Source organism: Rhinichthys klamathensis, unplaced genomic scaffold, assembly GCF_029890125.1.
Source record: "Rhinichthys klamathensis goyatoka isolate OS25496 unplaced genomic scaffold, OSU_Roscu_1.1 h1tg000311l_1, whole genome shotgun sequence".
In the NCBI taxonomy this organism is placed as follows: Eukaryota; Metazoa; Chordata; class Actinopteri; order Cypriniformes; family Leuciscidae; genus Rhinichthys; species Rhinichthys klamathensis.
The window spans coordinates 853587-866664 of record NW_026606829.1 but is presented as its reverse complement, the minus strand read 5'-3'; the positions used below and the strand labels follow the sequence as shown (position 1 = coordinate 866664).

Here is a 13078-nt window from a genome sequence, read left to right as displayed (position 1 = left end):
CTCAGCTCCAGAGGAAGAGACATATTGGCAATGACATTGTCGCAGCCGTCTTCCAGGAAGGGCCCACGCCATTCGTACCTGATATGATCGCTTCCAACTTCCTTCATGCCTACGTGTTAGTGCAGGCAGAAAACCCCTGTACGGATCATACCGTGTACAAGGTTTGCCAAACACCTCACTGAATTACTCCAGATAGCCATCAATCCCTGAACCAACACTGATCTGAGATATTGATCTGTGTTCACAGGTGTCCGTCACTGCGCGAGAGGATGTCCCTCCGTTCGGCCCCCCTCTTCCAAACCCTTCAGTCTTTAAGAAGGTAATATAGAAGGTTGCTTCAATTAAATATTGCATAAAGAGATGATGATTTGTATCATATGATGATGGAGATCAATTCTTCCCCAGGGTCCCGAGTTCCGGGAATTTCTCCTGGCAAAATTGATCAATGCAGAAAATGCATGCTACAAGTCAGACAAGTTCGCCAAGCTAGAGGTGAGGAAAGAAAATCCAGAGATCAACATATCACCCGCCTATGGACGCTTGTTTCCACCACGGAATAAAATCTCAACTTTTTAGCGAGTTTATATTTCACAGTTCAGATTTGTTTTCCCTGACATTCTGTCATTATTTACTAATGCTGTCATTGAGTTACCATTTCCAGGAGAACTATCTCTTTAATTAGTTGATCTGGTTCATTGTCTATTTGTGTGTGTTTGACAGGAGAGGACACGGGCAGCACTGTTAGATAACCTTCACGATGAATTGCACAGACAGACACAGGCCACAGTAGGACTGGGCTCAGCTTCAGATGAAGAAAAGCTAGAAAATGGAGGCCATGGTGGGCTGCTGGAGTCTTTTAAGGTGAGATGTCTTATCCCGAATTCCACTTGACCCCTTGAAGTCTCAGAGAACCTTAAGATTCGTTTTACAGAATGATGTTGCACGTTGAATTTTTTTCTGTATGGAGAAATATTCTCAATTCCTTTAAAAAAGAAATATATATATATATAATATATTCTCAAATATTACCATTTCAAATTTGGGGGTCAGTAAGATTTGACTTTTATTCAGCAAGGATGCATTAAACTCAGCAAAGACGTTTATAATGTTACAAAATATTTATATGTATAAATGTTGTTTGTGTTTTACTCTCCATTCATTAAATAATCCTTAAGTAGCACGGTTACCACAAAAATATTAAACAGCAACTGTTTTCATCATTTATGATAAAAAGAAATGTTCCTTGCGCACCAAATTAGCACATTAGCATTATTTCTGAAGGATCATGTGACACTGAAAACTGAATTAATGATGCTGAAAATTCAGCTTTGTCATCACAGGAAGAAATTAAAATTTTAAATAAATTAAGTTGTTGTAATATATTTCACATTATTATTGTTTTACTGTATTGTTGATCAAATAAATGCAGCCTTGGTGAACATAATTTTTTTCCCCAAAACATTACCGACCCTAAACTTTCGAATGGTAGTATATGTATACCCACAGTTGATGTCTCCCACTGAATGTAATTTTTATGTAAGACAATGTGCTTGTCTGTCTTGATCGGTCTTGTCTGCATGTCATTCTGTCTGTCTAGATATTAAAATGCATGAAACTCAGCTGTTTTGAACTTCTACGCTCTCATTATAAGTCCTAATTGTGTGTTAGTGACCATATGCACGATTTTGCCGTGTGTGGGTGTTTACAGGCAGGGTGGAGGTGTGTGTGGGGCAGTTTGCAGACACACGCATATCCAGCAGGTCTGATCTGCGTAGCAGCTGTGACTGTGTATCATTACCAAGCCGAACTGGTGTAGATGACCAGTTCACATTAAATAATACATTAAACATGTATATAACAACACAAGACTCTTAGATTTCTCTGTAGGTTGTTTGTACTTTTGTGCAAGTTTTTATTGGTTTGGTTAATTTACATACTAAAAATATTAATTGTTTGTATACATTTTTATGAGATTTTTTATTAATATTTTATTTTAGTAGTTTTAATATATATAATATATATCATAACATATATAACATATATATATTATAATATACAATTTTATAATATTATATTATAATATATTTATGTTATAAATGTTATATAATATATATATATATATATATATATATATATTATAATATATTATAATATTAAGTAAATTATATATTTTGTATGTATAATATAATTGTATGTCACGAAATAAAATATACAAATATAATATATAAACAAAATATATTCTTAGAGATGTTTTTTGTGGAAAGTTTATTAAATCACAAAAAAGTATATAAATGTAATATAAAAAATACATATATAAATGAAACGCTAAAGATTGGAGTAGACTGTGTTTTCTACCATTTAACTTTTGGCATTAGTATAAGTTAGTGTTTAGCTCCACCTACTGGCTTTTCATGGAAATACAATTCAGTTTTCCTTACTTCATCATTATTAGGGCTGATATAAACAAATAAATCATTTAAATTAAATGCATTATTAGCCAATTAATATAAACAATGCACATATAAGCCTTAAGAATATTCTGTGACGAGATAATCTTTGACAACTTCATGTTTTCTCATCATTTTCCTTTAAAAAAAGTATTGTACTTAATACAGTTTCTACGTTCAGGTTCGTTCTCTGTCCTTCTCTTACCCTCTTCTCCTGTTTCTTTCTCTCTGTCAGAGGGCCATGCGTGTGAGGAGCCACTCCATGGAGACGATGGTGACTCATAAACACAAGAGTCCAGGAGCCGTGGCGGGGGTCCCGTCCAGCGTCAGCGGTGGAGGACTCCAGCAGAACAGCATGGAGTGCACCAAGAGCACCTTCACTGTACGCATATTCTCCTACATTCATTTATTCACAGGAAATTCTTATCTTATCAAGTGTATTCTGATAAGTCACTTATTATTATTGGGGTGCAGCAGTGCATGAGCTTGATGCTTTATTTGTGTGTTTGTGTTTGTCAGCCTCCAGTGCTCTCTGCAAAGTCTCCGTTAAAGAGTCCTGTAAAGCGGCGCTCTGGTTTGTTCCCCAGACTGCACTCCAGCACAGAAAGTCCAACTGAGAAACATCCAACTCGCGGGTACTCAACAAACACATAATTTTATATATAATACTCACGCTGATGTGCAAAAATCTGATTCTATATACAAAGATGATCACTGCGACTGCGTCCCAATACGCCTACTTATACTATGCCCTAAAAGTAAGTACTGTTTTTGTGGAGAAAAAGTACATACTTTTGAGTGTGTCATATTGTCACAGTTAACATCCTCCACATTTTTTTTTCATTTTATATTGAGGAGAAATGTAGTAGCATGTTGATTTGCCAGTCGTGGGACTTTCATGCGGAGAACTCTTCTCGTGTGTTTTGGGTTTTAACACTTTTTCCGTGTTTGTAGTTCTAATCGAATCTTCGGCCAGGTGTGATGGGTTGTGGGTAATATTAGCTGTTAGAGTGTTCACGGATCCGTACTCTGTACACAAATAGTAGAACATCTGGGTACCTTTGGGATACTAGGTAGCCTACAATTTTGAATACTATCTAGGATGGATGGTATGTAAATTGGGACTTAGCAAATGTAGCTCACAATGTTACACTTGTGTGTCTGTGTATGCTACATTTGTACATTAGTATTTCAGAAAAACACTACATAAACTGTTTTCTCTGTTTTCATAGTGACCAAAAAACAGAAGTATTCCCTCACTCACAGGAAGTGAGGTCAGAGACGTTGTCCAATCCGAGTTCACCAGAGATCTGCCCAAACAAAGAAAGGTGGGTCTTTGTGCTGTTTCTAAGTTCCAGTTCCTCATGTAGCCACAGCTGATTTAAATGCAATGTTGGGATGTTTTGGCCTTTGATGACACCGAAATGCTGTTTTAAATGCTTTTCCAGCACATTTTCTTTAGCAAAGTCCTGTTTATTTCATAGTTCTTCAGCAAAAAAAGAATTTTGGATTTCTGTTGTGTGATCTCTGTCCTGCTGGTTTGGTCCTGCAGGCCATTCGTGAAGCTGAAAGAGTGTAGCGGCAGAGCTAATATCTCCCGATCCTCCTCCAGCACCAGCAGCTTTAGCAGCACAGCGGGGGATGGAGACGGACTGGAGGAGCTGGAAATGGTGACACACACACACACACACACACACACACACAGACACAGACAAAAACAGTTCTGTTGACCTTTCAGGAGATTCAAAAGATGCACACACACTCACACACACATACACTCACCTAAAGGATTATTAGGAACACCATACTAATACTGTGTTTGACCCCTTTCGCTTCAGAACTGCCTTAATTCTACGTGGCATTGATTCAACAAGGTGCTCAAAGCATTCTTTAGCAATGTTGGCCCATATTGATAGGATAGCATCTTGCAGTTGATGGAGATTTGTGGGATGCACATCCAGGGCACGAAGCTCCCGTTCCACCACATCCCAAAGATGCGCTATTGGGTTGAGATCTGGTGACTGTGGGGGCCATTTTAGTACAGTGAACTCATTGTCATGTTCAAGAAACCAATTTGAAATGATTCGAGCTTTGTGACATGGTTCATTATCCTGCTGGAAGTAGCCATCAGAGGATGGGTACATGGTGGCCATAAAGGGATGGACATGGTCAGAAACAATGCTCAGGTAGGCCGTGGCATTTAAACGATGCCCACTGCACTAAGGGGCCTAAAGTGTGCCAAGAAAACATCCCCCACACCATTACACCACCACCACCAGCCTGCACAGTGGTAACAAGGCATGATGGATCCATGTTCTCATTCTGTTTACGCCAAATTCTGACTCTACCATCTGAATGTCTCAACAGAAATCGAGACTCATCAGACCAGGCAACATTTTTCCAGTCTTTAACTGTCCAATTTTGGTGAGCTTTTGCAAATTGTAGCCTCTTTTTCCTATTTGTAGTGGAGATGAGTGGTACCCGGCGGGGTCTTCTGCTGTTGTAGCCCATCCGCCTCAAGGTTGTGCGTGTTGTGGCTTCACAAATGCTTTGCTGCATACCTCGGTTGTAACGAGTGGTTATTTCAGTCAAAGTTGCTCTTCTATCAGCTTGAATCAGTCGGCCCATTCTCCTCTGACCTCTAGCATCAACAAGGCATTTTCGCCCACAGGACTGCCGCATACTGGATGTTTTTCCCTTTTCACAAACCCTAGACATGGTTGTGTGTGAAAATCCCAGTAACTGAGCAGATTGTGAAATACTCAGACCGGCCCGTCTAGCACCAACAACCATGCCACGCTCAAAATTGCTTAAATCACCTTTCTTTCCCATTCTGACATTCAGTTTGGAGTTCAGGAGATTGTCTTGACCAGGACCACACCCCTAAATGCATTGAAGCAACTGCCATGTGATTGGTTGATTAGATAATTGCATTAATGAGAAATTGAACAGGTGTTCCTAATAATCCTTTAGGTGAGTGTGTGTATATATATATTTATACCACGGGCTGTTTAAATACTCGATTCTGATTGGCTGGAAGGTGTGCAGTAAAACCGTTTAATGCACAGGTAGTTCCAGTCAGTTTGATTACAGTTCGAAATTAATCCGCTACTATAAACATTGGTAACCATAGTAACAGAGTTACACTTGCAAAAGAGTGAGAGAGAGAGACACATATGAAAACGTTAGGTAGGCTCAGAGCCATAGAGAGAAAGAGTTGCGACGCTCTTTGATCGCTCGCGATGGCTGTCACGTGGTTCATATAAGCCCCAATAGTTCCAAAACATACGCGGGCTGTCATGTTCTTCTATGGGACAGACAGCAGCGATTGCATTATTGACCGGTAAATATAAAATAAAACACACACCCAAGTACTTTTTCAGCTGTTACTGCATTATTGCATTTTGTTAATGTCAGTTATGCATTTGGAGAGGCAGGTTGACAACGAAATAGCCTACTACTGTATATTACTTAGATACGTTTTAGGCTTTTTTTCTTTTTTTTTTAGGGAAAAGACAGTACGGAGCCCCCCTAGTCCCACTTTGTCAAAAACATTTATTATAACTATCTCGTGGCCTCAAGATAAGTAACTCGTGGCCTCAAGATAGTATCTCGTGGCCTCAAGATAGTATCTCGTGGCCTCAAGATAGTAACTCATGGCCTCAAGATAGTAAATCGTGGCCTCAAGATAGTATCTCGTGGCCTCAAGATAGTATCTCGTGGCCTCAAGATAGTATCTCGTGGCCTCAAGATAGTAACTCGTGGCCTCAAGATACTATCTCGTGGCCTCAAGATAGTATCTCGTGGCCTCAAGATAGTATCTCGTGGCCTCAAGATAGTATCTCGTGGCCTCAAGAAAGATAGTATCTCGTGGCCTCAAGATACTATCTCGTGGCCTCAAGATAGTATCTCTATCTTGAGGCCACGAGATACTATCTTGAGGCCACGTGATACTATCTTGAGGCCACGAGATAGTATCTTGAGGCCACGAGATAGTATCTTGAGGCCACGAGATACTATCTTGAGGCCACGAGTTACTATCTTGAGGCCACGAGATACTATCTTGAGGCCACGAGATACTATCTTGAGGCCACGAGTTACTATCTTGAGGCCACGAGATACTATCTTGAGGCCACGAGATACTATCTTTCTTGAGGCCACGAGATACTATCTTGAGGCCACGAGATACTATCTTGAGGCCACGAGTTACTATCTTGAGGCCATGAGTTACTATCTTGAGGCCACGAGATACTATCTTGAGGCCACGAGTTACTATCTTGAGGCCACGAGATACTATCTTGAGGCCACGAGTTAATATCTTGAGGCCACGAGTTACTATCTTGAGGCCACGAGATAGTTATAATAATTTTTTTTGACAAAGTGGGACTAGGGGGGCTCCGTAAGACAGAGCTAGATAAGATCGAAGACGACAAAGATAAGGTCAACATGAAAAAGACAACTAAATGGGCAGTTAACACTTTCAGTGACTTGTTGCGCCAAAGACAGAACAATTGTGATTTCGAGACCTAACGTTACTCTGCTTCTCTTTTAAATGAGACATTTCGGGAGTTTTATGCCTCTGTTCAGTCTACCGCTGGACGCGAATACAGTGTTGCAAGTTTGATGCGTCTCAGAGCAGGTATAAACCGTCACATTACAAAATACATCATCATAAGGGATAAAGACTTCAAGTCAAGCAATGCCGTCTTTAAATCAGTTTTAAAGCGCTACAGGAAAAATGGAAAAGACACCAGCGTTCATCATCCGCGTAAGAAAAGTTTGGTTTGACATACAGCTAATTCATTTAAATAAATGACATGATTAGTTCAAATAAAGCTTGCCTTGTCACTGTCAGTGTTGCCTATCATTCATAAATAATTTTAATAAATCCATGAATCATTAAGTTATATGCCTATGCTTAAGCAACGAGGGGACTAGACTTTAAAGAAGAGACGCTCATAGGTAACTCACGCACGCATCTCTCTCTCTCTCTCTCTCTTTCTTCTCTTTCAGTTCTCTGTCTCTCTCTCTTAATAATGAATTTAAATAAATGTGATAATTCATTCAAATAAAAGCAATCCGATGGCTCTACTTTATTTAAAGCGGACCGAGTGCTAGAACTAACGAGCCGTAACTTAAGAAAATAACCGTCATTTTTACACGTCTGTTAAAAAATTACATTGTAAACATCAGTTACAGCTTTAACTTCTTATTAACTTGGCAAATAACCGAGGTATAAGCGGGATAATCCACGGCTAGCCATGCATTAAAGGATTTTAATGCACGACGTAGAGGCAACCTCCGCTTCGCGTTGGGTGGTTCTTCGCCTCTACGTCGTGCATTAAAATCCTTTAATGCATGGCTAGCCGTGGATTATCCCTTACATATATATATATATATATATATATATATATATATATATATATATTATATATTATATATTTACAACAGTTCTTTCTGGTTCTCTAATCTGATTGGCTGAGAGCCTTTTCTAGCCGTTCATATTCACCCAGTAACAGCACTCTAACCGTTTCACCGTTTGTATCACTCCTCTTGCGGCAACTGTCATGGTGGTCCAACAAATTTCCACCATATTATTTTTTAAAATACTACTGTTGTTGTGTCACAAAATATATTTTTAAGAGTTTTTTAGGCGAGAATGTGGTTATTTAGACCTCAAATATGTTACTAATATAATCATAGTGCCTATTTTACAATCTGTTTAGACGCTTTCGCAGACGTGAGTTCCAGGCCATCAGGGCCGTTCAGCGCTCATGTACCCACAGAGAACAGCTTTTATCTCGGCCGGTCCAGCCGAGTTTGCTGCTGGCTATTATGTAGATAGTGGTTAAACATGAGATATAATTAATTTAGGGTATATCAAACTTGCAATCTTTGGTCTTATTAATCTATTACTTGTTCCAGAACAAATTGATGTTGGTTAAGAGGAAAATTAAGTTTCATAACTCTATATTTAGGCTATATTTCACTTAAATCCTGTGTCATGTGCCATCGAACTGTTGTATAAACGCAATATCACACTCGTAACCGTGCGATATGGCTGTATATCACCATGCTGTGATTACCAACGGCCGAATCACAGCCGTGCTGATATACAGCCATATCGCACTTCTACTCGTGATACTACTATGATACATATGATTTATTTTGTTGTTTTATATATTATAAAATATATAATCTACCTCTAAAAATAAATATTTTTCTTGTTTTTAATCTAAGTCTAACAAAATTTTGTTAGGTTTATGCTTAAAGGAAGTACAATCAAATGAATTGAGTAATAAAAAGTTTTAAGGATTTTTTTTTACAGTGGGAAAACAACAAAATGATTCTGGCTCTAACAAAAGCAGATAATTACCTCAGATAAGCTCACTGAAAACAATTACATTATGCTTCAGCCACATCTAGGATTTTTAGATATTTTTTAAACTGAGACAAAATGGTCAAGAACATACTTTTTGCTGTATGTTTCTTTCTCTAGCAAAGCTCCCGCGGACAATCGCTTCAGAAAAGCTCACTATGAAAACAATTCAATTACGCTTCTGTCACATCTAGAAGCTTCCAGTACACAATTGATTTGCAGATAACCATCGCACACTTTCTAAATGGCCCTTTGCATTGATCCACTCAGCCTGACGCCTGTCAATGTGCCTAATTACTGCACCAGAGCTAGTTCTAGGACAATCTATAGCTATTGCACTAGTATTAACAGTGCCACTGCAGTTCACTCAGACTGTCATTTGGTGTGTGTTGTGTCCTGTAGAGCAGTCACCCGTCCACGGCTTCATCTGTGTACAGTCCGTCTCTCAGCGTGGAAAGCCAGAACTCCGGAACGCCACTGATCATGTGCCGTAGTCCCACAGGTGAAAAAAGCAATCATACACTACACGTTAAAAGTTAGTGGACGCTAAAAGTTAGTGGACAGACACCCGAAAACCACACCCATAGGTGCTTGCTGAACATTTCACATCAAAACCATTAAGTTTTAATAGGCAATTGGAAATAGTTGAAATAGTCAGACTCGCAATTAAAGGGATAGTTCACCCAAAAATGAAAATTCTGTCATGAATTACTCACCCTCACGTCGTTCCAAAGCCGTAAGACTTTTAAAGGTCAAAGAAATTAAGATCTTTTCGATGAAATCTGAGAGTTTTCTGTCCCTCCATTGACAGCTACGCAACTACCACTTTTATGCTTCAAAATGTTCATGAAGAGATCGTAAAACTAATCCATATGAACTGAGCGGTTTAGTCCAAATTTTCTGAAGAGACCTGATCGCTTTATATGATGAACAGATTGAATTTAGGCTTCATCTTTTTCATGCACAAACAGATTAGAAAGATAATAATAATAATAAATGTAAAAAAGCATAATAGGACCCCTTTAAATAGTCTGAATCATCAGTTAGACTGAGGGTGGTGTTCACATACGGTACTTTTGGCCATGAGATGCATAAACGCACATGTACTTTCATGCACACACAAATTCTTGCACGTTGTCACTGTAACAAAAAAACAAGAACTCCTCCTGTTTCCTCAGATGTAAAGAGCAAAACTTCACCAAGGTCAAACTTGAAATTCCGCTTCGACAAGCTGAGCCACTCCACAGTATGTACCCTGTCCTCGAATAACCTTTAATATTGGTGTATTAATACTTTAATACTCGTGTGTGTATTTTGATATTGCTTTCATAGCTTTGCTGTTTTGTGGTAGATCAGATTGATAACAATGATGAAATAATGACAGCACGTGTGTTACTCTGGGTTTTATGGTGAAAGTGCATTTGTTATCTTAGATCTATAACAGTGCATTTGTTTCCATTTGCAAATAATGAAAAAACATTCACTGAGAATAATCCTTTCTTTCAGGGTCATTAGGTCAGACAGAAGCCACTGCTTGGACAAAAGGTACTTCGCATGTTATGCACACATCTTTAAGCTAGGGATGAGCATATGCATATTGAAATATCAAAACTTTCGATACTGATACTTGCTTAGAAATATAAATAAAGTTTTTTTTATTACCTTTTATTTATTTACAATGAAAATGAATGGATATCATAAGCTTTGAGGTGAAAAAAACTAATTTTGTTAGCAAGTACCGCATGTATGGATTGTATAGGAACTATTTCGGGGGAATATGAATGCTTTAAATGAATGCTGAAACATGTTCTATAATTGTTGTTAACAAATAAACAACAAAAAAGGAGTCTGATCATTTTCAATTTAGGCCTTTCTAAATGATTGTTAAATAGCTTAAGTTACCAATATTAGCTTCTCTGAGGTGGCTACCAGTGGATTTCAGGATAAAATACAAAACTCTGCTGTATGTTTTTAAAGCCGTGAATGGGATGGCTCCTGCTTATGTATCTGAGCTTATTGCTCTTCATCAAGCACCTAGGTCTTTAAGATCAAATAATAAGTCATTGCTTTCTGTCCCTCGATCTTATTTAAAGTTAAAAGGCGATCAGGCCTGTGCTGTTGCGGGTCTGAGGCTTTGGAATAGTCTGCCTCTTGAACTTAGAGAGATCACATCTTTAAATGTTTTTAAAGCTTGTGTTAAAAAATACTTCTTTTCTTTAGCCTTTGAGATGTTGGGCTAGTGTCTGTATTAGTAAGTTGTATGGGGTTTTTTTTATGCTGCTGATTTTACAGCACTTTGGTCTGCGGGTCCAGTTGTAAAGTGCTTTATAAAGAAAGAAAGTGAAGTGAAAGTGAAGCACTGAAAAAAAGCTACATTTCAGGTGTTCAAGCACTTTTGACCCCGAAGAACAAGAATTTGATAATTGCTGAAATAAAATAAATTATAAATTTAGATAGAAAAATTAGAAATGTTGCCTTGGCATCTAACTGAAATAAGTTTGTTGAAGTACCAAAATGACTAAAACTCAAATAGAAATAGAAAAGATAAAATAAAAGATCATTCAAAATATTAAAAATAATATAATTGTATATAAATAATACTATAACAACACTGATTTCCATTTAATAGAGGTTTACTATAGATATTTCCATTTACTACATCTCTCTATCTTAGTTGTGTATGTACTTTAATGAATCTGTGCACTTTTAACGTACATAATTTACCCTGTGTGTGTGTGTTCTTTGTCTTTCTAGGCAGTGGCTATGAATGGATTTTTATAGATTGGAAGAAAAAAGGGACCATTTTCTCTAGCCGACGCAACAGTTATTACTGTTCAACATATTACACAACTGAACACCATGTTAAGAACTGATCTTACAATCTCTCACAAAAAGGGTTTAGAGGACACCAGTCTTAGTAGAAAAAGCAACAAATGTCTCTGTTATTCCAACATTTTAAATGTAGTGCTCAAACAAGTGTTGAAAACTGTCTTTGCCTAGCTGCGATTGCTTTCTAGACAGATGCTCAATATTAACACAGCCACTTGAAATACTTGAACAGTACAGTCATTAAATGTTACAAGAGAGAAGGACTACAAAACTGCATTATCAGCTCCTGTACAGCTACTATACCCTGTCTGTTGCAGAGATTACGGGTCATTTTGAGTCTTGTAACGCATCGCCCATCAGTGTAAGCCTTAAAATACTCTTCACTTTAGAGAACCGTGCACTGCTGAGAAATGAGTTGGTTCTGTTATTTTCGAGTGATGTGAGAAGAGGTCGAATTCTTTCCTGAGGGAAACCAAAGAGAAAGATTTACCATGGGTTATTGATGGTAGAAATACAAAGGTTTTAACAAAAAAAAAAAAACATGCCATTGTGTGGTTGACAAAGACACATTTTATTATATTTTAAAGCAAAATCTTTTCAGTATACATTTAGTTCTTTGAATAAAGACTACAGTAAATTTGTTTACTGGGTTGGCAGCTCCTGCTGACTTTATTGAACAGGTATATTAGCACAATTGAATTAAAAAAATACTTTCCATATATATATATATTTATATATATTTAAATTATTCACTTACCCCTGGTTTCACAGAAAAGGCTTAAGCTAGTCCTAAAACTAGCTTAAATGCATGTTTGAGCTGTTTTAACTCTGAATGCACACCAGTAATGTTTTTTTTTTCCAAACCACGTTTAAAAAAGCTACTTAAATGCCCTAATTGAACTAACGCCTGTTTCACACATACCCTGTTTGCAGTAGTTTGCTGCTGCATTTTAAATGAAAAGGAGTGCCATCCATTATGGCCTTGTTGAGGTAAGGTGTAGTTTTCCTTGCTTCACCCTGGTCAAAAAAGCTGTATGTTGACTGTGAAATACAGTCCGCATCCGCTTGCAGTGTGAAAGCCAGGCTTAATCCTGGCTTAATCTAAGCACTGTCTGTGAAACCAGGCCAGAAAGCAGAGACACATCAACATGGTTTGTGGACTTGTGGATGTACAAAAATTAATTTCCATTTTTGTAAATGCACCGTTATTCAACCATGGCATTGGCTGGCAGAATAATGTTTTGAATGGATTTTTTTTTTTTTTGGAAATTGTGTTATTTATTTACAAATGTCTGTCTCTCCTCATTCCTCATGAATCAGTTGTTAGTTTTCAGCGGTACTTATTGGTGAGGGCATTAGACTGCAGAGAGCGAGTTAAATATTCTTGTACAATAGTAAGCACATTCACATAAAACGTGATGGC

General features: G+C 37.9%; 1 protein-coding gene and 1 long non-coding RNA gene across 11 annotated transcripts in view; both read left to right on the top strand.

Moving 5' to 3' along the window:
* Nucleotides 1-11748, top strand: part of rap1gap2a (RAP1 GTPase activating protein 2a) — a 101393-nt gene extending 89645 nt beyond the window's left edge. For all 10 annotated transcript variants that reach the window (XM_056271100.1, XM_056271101.1, XM_056271102.1 and 7 more), the window contains 12 exons: nucleotides 6-161; nucleotides 248-319; nucleotides 406-492; nucleotides 721-861; nucleotides 2683-2829; nucleotides 2967-3082; nucleotides 3680-3775; nucleotides 4000-4117; nucleotides 9229-9328; nucleotides 10005-10072; nucleotides 10333-10371; nucleotides 11581-11748. In XM_056271100.1, the coding sequence (XP_056127075.1) occupies nucleotides 6-161; nucleotides 248-319; nucleotides 406-492; nucleotides 721-861; nucleotides 2683-2829; nucleotides 2967-3082; nucleotides 3680-3775; nucleotides 4000-4117; nucleotides 9229-9328; nucleotides 10005-10072; nucleotides 10333-10341 (1110 nt within the window). In that variant the 3' untranslated portion in view covers nucleotides 10342-10371; nucleotides 11581-11748. The remainder of the gene's footprint in view (nucleotides 1-5; nucleotides 162-247; nucleotides 320-405; nucleotides 493-720; nucleotides 862-2682; nucleotides 2830-2966; nucleotides 3083-3679; nucleotides 3776-3999; nucleotides 4118-9228; nucleotides 9329-10004; nucleotides 10073-10332; nucleotides 10372-11580) is intronic.
* On the top strand, nucleotides 3373-3647 carry LOC130104552 (uncharacterized). Its single transcript, XR_008809506.1, has 2 exons — nucleotides 3373-3457; nucleotides 3491-3647. It is a non-coding gene; the product is annotated as an uncharacterized LOC130104552 (long non-coding RNA).
* Nucleotides 11749-13078: the final 1330 nt, after the last annotated feature.